The 16,339-nt window shown below is 42.2% G+C and overlaps 1 protein-coding gene across 1 annotated transcript in view; it reads left to right on the top strand.

Annotated features, from left to right (window-relative positions):
• Positions 1-16,339, top strand: part of LOC310997046 (trafficking protein particle complex subunit 14-like) — a gene marked incomplete at both ends in the record, with an annotated part of 28,786 nt that extends 12,447 nt beyond the window's left edge. The window contains 11 exons of the mRNA XM_083986619.1: positions 185-280; positions 378-507; positions 3,111-3,197; positions 6,249-6,369; positions 8,665-8,812; positions 10,326-10,408; positions 11,077-11,228; positions 13,838-13,974; positions 14,113-14,191; positions 15,052-15,166; positions 16,183-16,339. Of these exons, the coding sequence (XP_083842745.1) occupies positions 185-280; positions 378-507; positions 3,111-3,197; positions 6,249-6,369; positions 8,665-8,812; positions 10,326-10,408; positions 11,077-11,228; positions 13,838-13,974; positions 14,113-14,191; positions 15,052-15,166; positions 16,183-16,339 (1,305 nt within the window). The remainder of the gene's footprint in view (positions 1-184; positions 281-377; positions 508-3,110; positions 3,198-6,248; positions 6,370-8,664; positions 8,813-10,325; positions 10,409-11,076; positions 11,229-13,837; positions 13,975-14,112; positions 14,192-15,051; positions 15,167-16,182) is intronic.

The raw sequence follows: 16,339 nt of genomic DNA, 5'->3' as shown, positions 1-16,339 counted from the left end.
ATTTGTGAAGCACTGTGGTTTATGATCAGTCTTCCGTCTTCAGCCCCAGCTCCTGTTTGTGGTTATTGTTGATGATGAAAAACGTCCGCTACTTCCTGGTAGCGGACAGCCCAGTTCCCCTCAGACAAGACAACACAACACTTAGAGTGACTCATCTACAGTTAAATCTCCATTTCTCTCTCAGTCTCCGCTGGATGAGCCGGTGGTGTTGACGGATGAAGTCATCTTCCCTCTCACCGTCTCTCTGGACAAACTCCCTGTCAGCACTCTCAAAGTCAAGGTCAGTTTGGTCAGTTTGGTCTGAACTCAGGACTCAATAGATTGTGTATTTAATTGTGAAGGAGTTTAGTGTAACTCTGTTGTGTGTCTGTGCTCAGGTGATGGTGACGGTGTGGAAGAGGGAGGCAGAGAAAGCAGAGGTGCAGGAACTTGGTTATCTGAGTGTTCTGCAGCAACGAGAACCAACTCATACTTTCAGACACGACCTGAACACCTTCAAGGCTCAGGGTAAAACACACACCTTTATATGCACACAGCAAGTCAGTCTACTGAGAAGAAAAGGACTAACTATTTTGTCATGCATTACCACAATAACTGTTTTTTTCCCACTGCTACTGATAACCAATAGTTCATCTACACACCTGGCCCAGTTGTTCTCAAGGATGATCTGGATTTTGAAATCCTTTCTTTTTCTATCCAGGATCATGTAATCTGTCTTACTTTGATCCCAGTTGTTCAAAGCAAAGTTGGATTGGATCAGTCTGATCCAGATCCAAACTTTTCAAGATGACCAAATCCAGATAATGAGTGGTCTAGATGTGACTGTGTGTCAGACTGAAGCTGATTGGTCTGTTAACAACAGCAGCATGGACTCAGAGTGGATTTATATTAAAAGGGTTGTATGTGTTGTTTTCTCTGCTCTTTGTTGTTTCTTTGAGTCTTTTAAACAGCCAGACCTGATCTGACCCACAACTAATGACAGTACATGAGTCAAATACATTGTGAATATTTTTCCATGTGTTTCAAATTCGAACTTCAGAATTCAAAATACAAATTTCAATTTTAATTTATTATCCAGTAGTTGGGAAAAAGTTATTTTTTCTGAAATTTTACTTTATCACTAAAATTTAAAAATCAGGTGCAAAATATCAATGTATATATATACTACATTATAAATATTGCTTATTTGAGCATTTTGAATTGAATTTAAATGACACTGTGTTCCTGAAATCCACCTTGAACCAAACTGCTGGGATCTGAATAATCCTGTTTTTTTGGTCAAAGTTTTCCAGATTCTACTAAAAGGTTTTGAACAACACAAACTGAGGGTTTGATCCAGATTAAAACCCAGACTGGATTGTGATCCAGTCCGATCTCAGAATCTGTTTTTAGTTTTGAACAACCCATTTTTAAGATTTGATCCATTCCATTATCTGATCAGATTACCTCTGAACAACTGGCCCTGGAGTTTAAGAAAGACTAGGGTGTAGTGAATAAAGATACATTTGACATTATAGCTCTGCCTCTGCCTTAACAGAAGAATATAACCCACATCACTATCAGAACCAAAACAGTTATGACTCTTTAATCAACATCAGTGTTTTTATTTTAAATTGCGCAACATTAATTACTGAAAAGAAAGGTGGAAATTTTGGCCCAATTTTGTTGGGGAGGGCGGCTCTTTCTTTACTGACTACTGCGTTTACTAGCAGCCGCAGACGTACACACACACACACACACACACACGCTGCTCCAGCTGTGCAGCAGCACATCCTCTGTCCTCTGGCTCAGCTAGATCTTCCACTGTTACACTCTTTTATACAAAGTGCAGCCAAACACCAGGCTGAGGAGAGAGGGACAGCAGAGAGAGCAGCGCTGTCCTTTTGTCTTCTTTTTGTTTTTTATAACCCTCCTGTTGTCCTCCTGGGTCAAGGAAGGAAGGAAGGAAGGAAGGAAGGAAGGAAGGAAGGAAGGAAAGAAAGATGGAGGGAGGGAGGGAACAGATTGGGTCAACTGGGTCAAAAAGGAAGGAAGAAGTAAGGACGAAGGGAAGGAAGGAAGGAAGGAAGGAAGGAAGGGAAAAAGGAAGGAAAGAAAGATGGAGGGAGGGAACAGTTTCATTCAAGAAAGGACAAAGGAAGGAAGGAAGGGAAAGAGGATTGTGGAAAGAAGGAAGGAAAAGGGAAGGAAAGAAAGATGGAGGGAGGGAATGGATCAGGTCAACTGGATCAAAAGAGGAGGGAAGAAGTAAGGATGATGGGAAGGAAGGGAAAAAGGATTGTAGAAAGAAGGAAGGGAGAAAGGAAGGATAGAGAAAGGAAGGATGGAGGAAGGGAACAAATTGGGTCAGTTTGACCCAGAAGGACAACAGGAGGGTTAAGCAGCGCCTTCCTTACAGATGATGTACACGTTACACTCAAAGTTTTGTCATTTCACTCCTGAATTTTCTATCTTGATCATTAAAATGAAAAAGTGCTCTGAGATTACAATACTTGGCCTCAGCTGTATTGTTTCTGGGGTTGGAGGTGATTTTCTAGTCTAGCCCTGAGTTGGAAATGGTTGGGAACCACTGCTCTAAGACAACTATAGAAGAGTTAGAGAAGTATTCACCCTAATGTGTGCAGGCACCCAACAGAAAATCCTCATTCCTTCAACCTTTTCTCTTCTATACAACAGAACCACTTGTTTTGAACTTTGAAAAGCTGCAGCTGAATCAAAACCTATGATGGCTGCTCCACACACTGTAGTGCCCATTTTACAGCCAGTAGCTCTATTGTGTATACTGAATTTCAAATTGAGGAATATAAATAGCAAAACCTGATTTTGTGCTTGGTGAGTCATCAGCTCCATCTGAGCAGGTCTGAAGGTTTGCATCCCAGTGATTATGATTACACTGTAATGTATGCAGTTCTTTTGGGATGTTTTATGGTTTTCACTAAGGGTCTACCTCTGGGGTGGGATAGATCCATGGGGGTATGGCAGGCTACAGGTACTTCAGGTCTATTTGCACTCGTAGATGAAATAGAAATAGAATGAACCATGCAGAACTTTAGTTGCTTCTTGATATGTAACTGCTGAGAGCTGAGACGTCTTCCTGTCCTCGTCCTCAGTGAGCACCACGCTGACCGTCCTGCCGCCTCCAACTGTCCGCTGTAAACAGATGACCGTCTCTGGACGGCACCTCGTCGTCCTCAAAGGTACAAGGTCATCTCATCATCTCATCATCTCATCATCACATCATCACATCATCACATCATCACATCATCACATCCAACACCTCATCATCTCATCATCACATCATCACATCCAACACCTCATCATCACATCATCACATCCAACACCTCATCATCACATCATCTCATCATATCATCACATCATCTCATCATCTCATCACATCATCTCATCATCTCATCATCACATCATCTCATCATCTCATCACATCATCTCATCATCTCATCACATCATCTCATCATCTCATCACATCATCTCATCATCTCATCATCACATCATCACATCATCTCATCATCTCATCATCTCATCATCACACCTGTAGCAGGTTTAGCATCAGTCAACAGGCAGGAACCACTCCATATTCCAAAGGGAAGAATCCTACACTCTTAGAAATAAGGGTTCTAAAAGGGTTCTTCCAGAAGAGCCGAGGTTCTACCCAGAAACATTTGCTTCTGAAAAACCCTTTCCTGAAGAAAGGGTTTTTCAATGGATCTTGGTAACACAAAGGGTTCCAGTAAGAAACATTCTGATCCACATAACCCTTTTTTTGGAAGAAAGAGTTCTTCAGGGATTGTTGAAAGTAGAGGTATAAGATCCTGTGTAACCAGGAACATACTTCCTGATAACACTTACTAATAATGATGTAAAATACAATTCCTTTGATTACAGCTACAAATACTTTTCATATCTATTCATTATATAAAAACAACAACAACAAGCTCTTCTTCTACAGATCCTGTTGATCAAACAGTAACAGGTTTTTACCCCCAGCCTCCCAGTCCAAAGTCAGTCAATGACAATGTCTACTGAGCTATCTAGCTAACTGTGGGGAGACATTAGGTCCACCTTACTATTATGTTCAAAGTTCAAAGTTCAAACAGTCTTTATTATCCCCAAAGGGGCAATTATCTGTGCAGCAGTGGTCAACACATACACGACACTCAACGCACATGCAGAAGAAGAAGAATAAAATAAGATCAAAATAAACAACACATTATAAGATAGTACATATCACACAGTAGATAAATAAATACTCATACAGTGGGTACGTTTAAGAAGAAGAATTCATGAGGGCTATCGCTGCAGGGATAAAAGAATTTTTATGCCGATTGGTCTTACACTTGGGGAAAGCAAATCTACGACCTGAAGGGAGAAGTGGGAATTCTTTAAACAGTGGGTGGGACATGTCAGCCAGAATTCTCTGGGCCTTTGCAAGGGCTCTCATCTTATACAGGTCAGAGATATTGTCCAGGTTGGTACCTGTGATCTTGGTGCAGATCTTGACAATGCTTTGAATTCTGTTTTTGTTCTGTAAGGACAGTGTGCCAAACCAGCTGATAAAAGAGAAGGTTAAAACAGATTCGATAAAACAAGTGTAGAACATTCTCATAAAAGTGTTATCCATGTTAAAACTTCGAAGTCTGCGAAGAAAGTGCATCCGCTGGTGGGCCTTTTTACAGACAGCATCCACCTGGTGTTCAAATGTCAACTTGTTGACATTATTATATGTTACATTACACCTTCTGGTTATACTTACTAATAATGTCAGTCCTATAATTGAAATGTTCTGCTACCAATGTATTTTCACTACCATTATTTATAAGAAAGCTCTTCATCAGCAAATCTAGTTGACCCAAGCAAAGATTAGAGGTGACAGGGATTCAAAGGTTCTACAAGGAGCCAAAAAGGGTTCTCCTATGAGGACAAGCCGAGGAACCTTATATGGCTCTACCTAGCACTTTTATTTCTAAGATGTTTTCACGTTTGAATGATTACACTGTGTATTTGGCCTTATTTTCATTCATTCAAATTTGGCATGTTTCATGTTTCATGGCCCTTTTGTGTGTTATGACAGTTAAAACACTTAGGGCCGGATTTACTAAAGGTTTGCGTGTATTAAAACGTGTGCAAACGTGATTGCACGCGCAAACACACGTGGAACCTGATCTACTAACCGGGCGACCGAGGATTGCGTCTCTTAAATGGGCAAAATAGCACGTGCGATCCATTTAGCGTGTTTGCCTTGATGAATATGTAAATATGGGCGTTTCAGCCAGAACGTGCAAAATACTGGGAGGAGTAGATGCAAATCGATTTATTTAGCGAGGACAATGTGATTTACCAAACCAGGAAGAGATTGCGATGGCTGTTTTTGCGTCTTTATTTACCACGTCTGAAAACCATGTACTAACTGATACAACTTTGCCAAAACGTATGCGTTTATTGGTTTGATACCTGTCAGAGCCCCGTGAACTTACCTCTCTGCATTTCCTCACGTCTGGGTAATTCTCTAACAGTTTTTCAGCCGTGTTAAAAGTCTTTTACGCGCCGTTACGCACGTCTGTCCTGCAGTGCGCTCCTCTCTTTTCCTCTCCTCTCCTCTCCAGTACCTGGCTGCTCAGCTCCGTCTCTCAGTCCCGGTCCCGGGCTGAGAGACGTCACCGCTGCCTTCACCCGTCTTTGATCCCTCTGGTCAGTGGTCAGAGTGTTTAGATCCGTGTGTCCCACCTGAGCTCTCTATTAATCCACTCGATCATGGGCGGCACACACACACATATTACAGGTGTGTGATTGTCGCTGCAGCTGCTGCCTGTTCGTCACTATATGACGAGTTGGGCCCTGTAGCGATTTGTGTTTATTAATCTAAACAGAGCGCAAGAAGAGATGAACACACATGCTGTCATTGTAGCCTATGCATCGGATCAAATGTCATTCTCTCCCTTCGTCCGTCCAGCTCTCTGTCTACACTCTCCATGGCGGAAACGATTACCACGCGCAAAACCCTCATTTACATATTGTGGTTTGCACGTGTTTTCATTTAGCGGGTTACTCTTAGTAGATCAGCTGTTTTACGTGCACTAACCAAACACGCAATATTTTAGCGGGTGCAAACAATTTAGCGCCCGTTATCTGGGACCTTAGTAAATCCGGCCCTTACAGTATTTTACTGCTTCAAATCAAATGCGTTAACATTGTATTTTGTCATGTTTCCCCCTCCCCGCTGCCCCTCCTGTCAGTGCTGAATGAGTCTTCTCAGGAGGAGGTGAGTGTCCGGGATGTTCGGATTCTACCCAACCTCAACGCCTCCTACCTTCCCATGATGCCCGACGGCTCCGTGCTGCTGGTGGATAACGTGTGGTGGGTAAACAAATATGTTCCGGCTTGTTCTGTCGCTCCACTGTCACTGTTACACTGAGGCACAATGTTGTGATGTTTGTATGAGGTTGGTGTATGATGTCATTTTGATGTCATCACCGGGACGTACGATGTTTTCAGCTCTCTTCATGATTGAATGTTATTTTGATTTTGTCAAATCAGTGTCCCATCACGTTACATGTTTTTGTGCTGTGTGAAACCTACCTGGCTATCGAGGCCACAAAGCTAGAAAATTACAAATCCAACTTTTTTTTTTTTAGTATATTTTTGGGGCTTTTTTGCCATTAATTGATATTGTAGATGAGAGAGAAATGGGGAGGCAGAGAGAGGGGGAAAGACATGCAGCAAAGGGCTGCACAAATCGGGATTTGATATGGGGCCGGCTGCGTGGTGCGTCTATTAGAGCAGGCGCCCCATTAAAACTCCAACTTTAACCCCTTAAAGCAGGGGTCACCAACCTTTTTGGAAGCGAGAGCTACCAAAAGGGTAATAGTGATACAAAGGGCTACTTGATTGGAACAAACTCCCTGAATAACATAAAGTTGCATAGGTTACCATTAAGATAATAAACAGTCATATATAACGAGACTGCCTGATCACATAAATGTTAATCATTCCTCACAATAGTTATTGACAAAATTACCATGGTAGGAAACACAGATTTATTTGAACACACATATTTTTCAAAACCAAAATCAAACCTGACATATTTTGGACACATTATTAGTTCTGTAACTTTTTTTCTTTTTTGGAAATCATTAACTGTTACATCTTTAAACCATGTCATGTTCCTCCTAACCCCTTGCTTTGTATCATTTTGAACAAATCATGGGCTCTGTCCCATGATTGGACAAATGATCAGTTCTGTAACATTTACAAAAACAACAACAACATAAATAATTGAATCCCAGCTACTATTTGAGGAAATATGGTTAACTGCAGCCATCAAGAAAAAACAGTGAGAGGTTAGGGAGCTCACGCTGAAGAAAGCCAAGGGCTGAAACGCGTCCGTCAGGCACTGCTGTGCATTTAATAAATGTTTCAAGATTATTTTGTGAGTGCTGCCATTTCAGTTTTTTCTTGTTTCAATTTTTGAGCCGGCACCCAGTTCATCTCTACACAAAGGTCGAGCACGCCATTCCCTTTGTTAACTGCAGCCGTCAGCCAAGACGACGCGGGAGCGCACCTGAACTCTTCACAGCAGTGCAGCTGATGTATTCAAAACTGCTTACTATGCTGCCAGTACGTAGCCTACTGATTTGGCCAAAATGCAGTATGTAGTATACAGTATGAAACAAAAGCAAAATCTGCAGTTTGCGAAAAAATTAAATAACACAACAAACAAATCTATATTATGCAAAGGTTTCTCTCCTATGTCCATTTGTCCATGTCAGTATGTGGTTCATGTGTGTTTGGGGTTGGGCCCTGAGCTGAGTGGAGGTGTGACCGCTAGTTATGTGCAGGTCAGGTTTTTTTCCAACCCGCGGGTCCCTCATCTATGTAGTTTTTTTGATGTAGTGAGTAATTAGTTATAGTTACTAGTTACTTTCCCCAAACAGTAACTGAGTTAGTAACTGAGTTACTATTTTAAAAGTAATTAATTAGAAGGAAAGTATTTTTAAAGAAAGGGTTTTTATAAAATGCTCAAATGTGTCAAATGACTTGGACCTCCGTCCCTAACCTCTGTTTATCTAACTACAGCACTAACCACCTCACTCAGTATTCCTCCACACAGACAGGCTCTGTGACGCCCTGTATCACTCCGCCCCCGATCCAGACAGCTGACAGGCGGAGTGATACAGGGTGTCGTGGGGCCCGCCTGTGTGGAGGAATACTGAGTGAGTACTAAGTGAGTTGGTTAGTTCCAGATAAACGGCTTTATCCAACCAGTTGATGAACTGACAAAATGTGTATATAACGTCCTTCACCTAAACGGTGTATTATTTTCTGATGAGACGTCTTGAGTCAAGTAACGGCGTAACGGCGCGTTTTATTTTCATAATGGCGTTGTAACAGGGAAACAGTCATTTTTGGTTAACTGGTTACTGAACAAAGTAGCGCCGTTAGTAACACTGTTATGTTAAACGCCATTATTCCATCACTGGCTATACATTAATAATAGAAATATGACATTTTTTCGCAGGCCACATAAAAGTTGTATTACAGACCAGATATGATCCCCAGACCTTGAGTTTGACGTGTGTGTGTGTTAAATGATGAGCTGTAACGTGTCCTACTGTGCTGGTGACAGACTCACTCTGCTTCCTCTCTGTGCAGCCACCAGTCGGGCGAGGTCGGCATGGCGTCGTTCTGCAGGGTGGACAGCCTGGCCGGTCACCTTCCCAGCATGCTCAGCGCTCTGGAGGAGCACGACTTCCTGTTCCAGCTGCACCTCAACGACATGCAGCAGGACGACTCCAACGAGGTGCGGATGTGTTTGTGTGGTTATGATTGATGACTGCAGAGTTTGAATCAGTCTGATTCTGCTTTCCTGAATTTTTACATTGCAATCAATTACTATTTATTTCTATTTTTAACAAATTGTTAAAAATAAATTGTTGTCAATGTTTTTAACTCATTGAGTGCCAACCACGTAATTTCTCGTTTTTCGTTCCCATGCGTTGAGTGCCAAAAACGAGATTTTTCGTTTTTTTTTAAATTATGAAAATAGACACTTTAATACACATTATATATGTAAATTTGGGGACTCTACGACGAGGAGAACTGAAATAGATGACGATCAAAGTCACATGACAGCTCATGATCTGGAAGTTTTTATCATAACTCGGCTTCTGCAAACGGAGTTCTGCATGCAGATGCAGCGCAGCTGCTCTGCTCTCACCCGCGCTGCTGCTCCAGCTGCTCCAGCAGCTGGGAGCTGAACCAGGAAGCTCTCAGCCGACAGTCCCGCCCGGTCTTCAGCTGGAGCAACACCATGTCCTCCCCAAAGTCCTCCTGCGGTAAAATCTGATGGTCTCTGGGCCAAAGCAGACCGGCATCACCGACCCGTACCACAGCAGGACCGCGACCACCGGTGGGACCGGTCTTCCGGAGCTGCGGTGGCCGACAGACCCTCACGTTCCGCGGCGAGAGGCTGTGACACGGCACGGTGCGTCTGTGTTATTGTTGTTTAGTGGCGCCCCCCCCCGCCCCCGATGGTGGTTTTGTGAATAGAACAACCATTGTTGTATATATTTATCTTATACGAGCCCTTTGATCCAGAAATGCGAGTGTCAGAAGAGCGACAGACACAAACAGAGCACCTTTCATAAAAGACGCTCTATCTCCTTTTCTAGAAAAAAAGGAGGGATTTTGGTGAAACCCAGCCATGTTTAGCTTGACTTTTCTCAGGAACGGAGGCACGTAGAAACAAACGGTTTGTGGTCAAAAATGGTCTAAATTGCCGGTACACTTGACTAAAACTTTGGAAAGGAGCGCGGCACTCAATGAGTTAATAAACTAGACAATCAAAAAAATCATCATGATAATTTAATTAGATTTTCTCCTCATTAACATATTTCCATGGTTTTTCTATTGTTTGTTTTAAACTGTGTTTGATCAGCATTTTCTGCTTCATTGATTTGTGTGAAGAACCAACCAGAAACAAGTTTAGATTCAGAGACTTAAAATTAAAAACTATGTTCTAGTCTGACTTGTGCACATCAAGACTTTAAATGTGTTGTCCCTTCCAAAATGTAACACTGACACTGAACCAGGTTTTACAGCCTAAAGAGGAAACTAATCAAATGAAGAGGAACAGAGGAAGTTAACAAACTTCTTTTTACTTCACCAGTATGAACACACTCTTGTGGTAACAGTATGCTCTGTATTAGATCCTAGCATGTTGAAGGTCCATGTGTGTGTGTGTGTGTGTGTGTGTGTGTGTGTTTGTGTGTGTGTGTGTGTGTGTGTGTGTGTGTGTGTTGGTGTGTTTTCAGGGCCTGGAGGTTCCCCTGGTGGCTGTGCTGCAGTGGTCGACTCCCAAAATGCCTTTCACCAACTGTATCTACACACACTACAGGTAAGGTCTGTCCCATCGAGGACCTGAGGTAACACTTTATAATAACTACACACTATTAAGCATTAGTTAAGCATGAATAAATACTGAATTCATTTAGAACGCATGAATACTCATTAGTATGTAGTTTATAAATACAGGTAGTGCTTATCAATGATGAGTAAAACATTTTTAACTGTGTTTGTAAACTACATACTAATGAATATTTATGTAATTAAAGCTTAAAGCAACACTAAGGAACTTTTCAACCTTCATATAATATTTTCATAACTTTTGTGATGGTACATCGACTTACAACAGGTTGAATGACACCTCGTCCCTACGTCACCACATTCACGCGCATCCCTTGGCTGCACACACAGAGAGGACCGCCCCTTTATGCCGTTCTCTCTCCTCATTGGATAAAGGTTGTAGGATACAAGGAAAGTTTTCTCCTCGGCTCAGAGCAGAGCAGAGTGACTGACAGACCCGTGTTTCAGACCAAACACTCTATAGAAGTGATTGCTGTCGGAAGATACAACTATTTAAGACTTATATTAACACAAACATTCCGCTTACTTCTGCTTTAACTAATGCTTAATAGTGTGTTACTTATTATAAAGTGTCACCAGACCTGATTGTCTGTTTGAATCAGTCATGTGACCCCCCCCCCTCCCCCTCCTCCCTCTCAGGCTGCCCAGCATCCGCCTGGACCGGCCGCGGTTCGTCATGACAGCGAGCTGCCCGAGCTCCGTCAGGGTGAAGGAGCACTTCAAGGTCAAATACGTCCTGCTCAACAACCTGCAGGACTTCCTGGCTGTGAGGCTGGTCTGGACTCCAGAGGGTCAGTGGGAGAGACATAGCTCATCAACCATAACGGAAACATGTTCATCTGGAAGAGGCTTGATGCTAGGGAAGGTTTATTAGTACTGACTAGTGTTGTTTTTGGCGGCCTGTTTTAATTTTAGTTTTAGTCTAGTCTTTGTGCCAAACTGTCATTTTAGTTTTTATTAGTTTTAGTCAGGTTCATACTCTTTTTTGTTTAGTCAAGTTTTAGTCGACTAAAACTCTGAGCATTTTAGTCTTATTTTAGTCAGAATAACCCATGACTATTTTCGTCTAGTTTTAGTCGACGAAAACTGATGACATTTTAGTCTAGTTTTAGTCAATTATTTTAATCTCGTTCTAGTAATGTAATTCTATTCAACCCAGTTAATATAGTATAATTACCTTGTATAGTAGCCTAACTATAGACAAAACCAAATTTTTCTTTTAGTCAAACCAGCAATTTCACAATTCAAACATGGTTATCTTATTTTTATATTATTGTTACCTTATAGAATACATCCATTCCAGACATGGAAGATGCTGCTCAACATATTTTTTAATAATAATTATTTCGTCTCGTCTTGTTTTGGTCAACGAAAATGAAGAGACATTTTAGCAGAGTTTTTGTTTTGTAAACCACATTTAGTCTCGTTTTTATTCGTCAACAATATTGCATTATATATCTTATTATAGTTATCGTCACATGGCCACTGTTTACGTTTCGTCTCGTTTTCGTCACGTGATAAAGGGTCGTTGACGATGATATTTCGTCATAATTTTCGTTGACGAAAGCAACACTAGTACTGACCCCATTCAGACCTGGTGTTAAAGGAGAAGTGCTGTTTTTTAACAACCTGGACCTTATTTTTGGCATCAAATACAGTGGTTAACTTGGGTGTCATTGGGTTACAATACTTAGATCCATTCCAGAGCCGCGTATATCCATATAGTAGGAGTGATCAGGGCACCTAAATGCAGCCTGTAAATTACACATTATCATTCTCATTCATTTTACCAATATGTTGTTATGATTCGCAGTGAAACAGGGTCCAGCTTGTAAAAAACAGCACTTCTCCAGATGACCCCTGGACATTTATGTCCACCTGGCACTCTATCCTACCCCCCCACGGTCAAAGGAAAGGTCACTGGGGGCTGATTTTTGGCAAGGAGGTGTATTTTTGGGTCACCTCTGAATGTCCCAAATTTCAGAATGATAGTCAAATTTTTGGGCTCGTAATGAAAAATAAACACGTTAAGGATCCTTCGTTGGACATAAATGTCCACCTCCGCCTATGGGATTTTCAATGTATTTTTGAAAAAAAAATTTAACTAACAGGTATCACCATGTAACGTTCCAATTTTATTACTCACATTTAGACAAACATTTTTTGTATTACAAGTTTTCTGAAATTTTATGTTTAAATATGTAAATGAGGCAATATCTAATGAAATATTCACTGATTTATTTACATTTACATTTACATTTACAGAACTGAAATGGATAAAGCTATTTTCAAAATTCTTTTTTTATTTTGTTGACATATTTGTGTCTAAAGTTTTCCCCGAAGGAATTTTGGATATCTCTTTTTATCACTCTGTAAATGAGAAAATACTGTCAATACCGTACAAAAAATCATATTTCGCCATATGCGTATGGATAAAATGTTGTATGAATGATATATCAACAATCCACTTAGAAAAAAAACCTTCAGAATATAATACAGACTGGAATAAAGAATAAAAAAATAAAAAAAATTTTTTCTAAAAATAAATGAAAATAGAGAACTCATGTGTTGTTGCTGCAACAACAACAGGCCGGGAAGGGGTTAAAAAAATTTGTAACCCATGTCAAAAGTGATTTTTATGATAGGTCAAGATCCAGCCTTATATGTATCACAAAAAATTTTGGAGTAACTGATGTCTAAATGTCTCTTACTACAAGTTGAAAATTGTGTCAAGGGGTAAAAATTGAAAAAGGCTGAAGGAGCACCTGAGGGTTAATGTCTGTCTCAGGTGATTGATCACAGTGATCAGGTGTGAGTTCAGGACACACCAGAGATCTGATGGTGGTCTGGAACACACAAGGACCGCCTCCTTATCAAGCAGGAAGTCATAAGTCAAGGACCATTTGATGCTCTGCACCAGACTTAGCTGGGAGCTCATTTATCTGCATTCCTTTGGCAGATCACATAGAAAACGAATAAAACGTATCACGTAGAACTCAAATAACACAAAAGAGTTTGTCTGTCAGACTTCAAACACAATCAACAAAGATGCATCACAGTATCACAGAGTCAGTGATGACAGGACTGAAAGTTCCTCAGTTTCATTTTAAAGCTGCAAATCCAGCTGCCGTTTTGAACGTCACCTTGGACTGACTGCCCAACGCTATGAAACAATCTCTTGCTGAAGATATTCTGGTGGATTTGATGGTTTTTACTGAGCAGAATTGAACAGATGGATCACAGGTTTGAATATTAACTCACTGATAAGCACAGAAACGTATCAACTCAAATGTTTGAATGTATGTAAGCTTTAAAAATGGCATTGCTGTCCAACTAACGTGTGTGTGTGTGTGTGTGTGTGTGTGTGTGTGTGTGTGTGTGTGTGTGTGTGTGTGTTCAGGTCGTGGTCAAGGAGAGGATACAGCCCTCGGGGCCGTGGTGTGTCACACCCCCCTCAGTAACCTCGGACACTGTCGTAAAGGAAGCACGCTGTCCTTCAGCGTGGCGTTCCAGGTCCTGAAGCCGGGGCTGTACGAGGTGCTGATGGATGTTCACAACGTCTCCTTTTCATTTCTCACCACCACTGTCTGAAATGTCCCTGAATGAAATGACCAGTGGTTCCTGTTGAGGTGTTGGAGCCTGATAGTGTGTTGTGTTGTGTTGTGTGTCTCTCAGCTGAGTCAACACATGAAGCTGAAGCTGCAGTTCACGGCCTCGGTGTCCAACCCTCCGCCTGACGCTCGCCCGCTGTCACGTAAGACTTCTCATTTTCTCTCTCTGAACCTCACTAGGAGTCAAAGATCCAATGATTAGACTTTGGTGGTTAGAGGTCAAAGGCCAAGATGAGTGTGACCTAAGGCGAATGAGAGTTGAATCAATAAACTTATCTAAACTAGGAAGCAAAGGGATTAATAACTCAGACTAACTCATAATGCATCTGAAGCATAATTAACTTCAGTCAAATGTACATTCAACTCAATGAGCTGCAGCAAACGAGAGAAGCTGAGGTCAGAACAGGTGCATGGCCTGATAGGTGGAGGAGTTAAACCTGTCCCCCTAGGAGTTAAACCTGCCCCCCCTAGGGGTTAAACCTGTAGGGGTTAAACCTGCCCCCCCTAGGAGTTAAACCTGCCCCCCCTAGGGGTTAAACCTGCCCCCCCTAGGAGTTAAACCTGCCCCCCCTAGGGGTTAAACCTGCCCCCCCTAGGAGTTAAACCTGCCCCCCCTAGGGGTTAAACCTGCCCCCCCTAGGGGTTAAACCTGCCCCCCCTAGGAGTTAAACCTGCCCCCCCTAGGAGTTAAACCTGCCCCCCCTAGGGGTTAAACCTGTCCCCCCTAGGACTTGGACACATCATCAAAAGTGAATATTTCCTGTGACTCTGGATAAACAGGAAGTAACTGGAACTAATCTGAGTGGGGAAGGGATACAACCACGAGGAAACTTTAGGTTTTGTTGTTTTAACTTTATGACACAGTATTTACTGGTGAGTTCTGGGGAGCCATCGTCTGTTACCCAATCACAGGGCTTTTGAGAAATGTCAAAGATGTGACTTGGACACTGCCGGGTGTCATTCAGTCTCACTGTGTTGTGTTGTCCTGTCCTGGTCCTGTCAGGTAAAAACAGCCCATCCAGCCCGGCGGTTCGAGACCTGCTGGACCGGCACCAGGCCAGTCTGGGTCGATCCCAGTCCTTCTCCCACCAGCAGCCGTCCCGATCCCACATCATGAGGTAAAAGAGTTCAGACTCGGGATGGGCATTTGAAGAAATCTTTTTGATAGATCATCAGGATAATTAACAATTATCGATTAATCGTTAATATTCATATTAATATTCATATTCATATTCATATTCATAATTAAAAACAGAATGCGTGCGGCTATGGCGTGTGCCAGTAATCCAGGGCAGTCCCCGTGAAGGAAGAAGGTCAGACAACAACGTACACAGAGGTCTGTCTGTGTGCTTGTGCTTCACCTGTAGGCACGGTGCCGGTGCCGACACCGGCATTTAAAAAAAAAAAAAAAAAAAGCAGTGTTGCGCTGCCTGGCTCACCTGCAGCTGAGCTGTCAGAGCAGCTCTCTCTCTTCAGCCTCGTGTTCGGCTGCTCTTGTACAAAAAAAAAAACACAAGCACTTTCAAACTGTGAAAGCGTGTGTTTTATTGTTTTTACTGTGGCCAACACGGCGGAGCGGCGCTCTGATCACATGAGGACAGAAAAGAGAAACTAACTCTGCAGGATATTTACCTTAAGTTTCGTTTTAACCGTCGTTAAACAGCTTCGGACTAGTTGTGATGTTAGATAAATGACTTGTAGCTTGTAACTTACAGAGAGTGGAGGCTCCTTCCACACTGCTGCTGAAAACCAAACCTGCTGATCAGAGCGGGCGGAGCGGTGTCACAGCTCTCGTCTCTGTTGCACCGTGTCCGCGACACAAGCGCCTCGTCATATTTAATGAATTATTTCACTCTTAAACCATGTAATAATAATAATAGGCCTGTATAATAATACTTTTATATAGTTTATTGGTTGTTATGAAAAAATAAAACCGGGGTTTATTTCTCCATCCGACAACCTCTTCCCTCTACATGATCCCTTATAATAAATTTTCCGTGATCGATAAAATTCTTAACAATCAATAATCGATCATCGATTCATCATGCCCATCCCTAGTTCAGACAGTGGAGGGTAATGTCACTGGATTTACTGAAGTCCTTTAATCTTGTGTGTGTGTGTGTGTGTGCCTCAGGACGGGCAGTGCCATGGAGCGACGGGCCATAACTCCTCCTGTGGGCTCTCCGGTGGGCCGGCCTCTCTACCTGCCACCACAGGACAAATCGCTGCTGTCACTGGACAAGATCGCTAAGAGGGAATGTAAAGTCCTGGTGGTGGATCCGGTCAGCTAG

The sequence above is a fragment of the Trachurus trachurus genome (assembly GCF_905171665.1).
Source record: "Trachurus trachurus genome assembly, chromosome: 14".
Lineage (NCBI taxonomy): Eukaryota > Metazoa > Chordata > Actinopteri > Carangiformes > Carangidae > Trachurus > Trachurus trachurus.
This window is presented reverse-complemented; position numbering and strand designations above follow the sequence as displayed.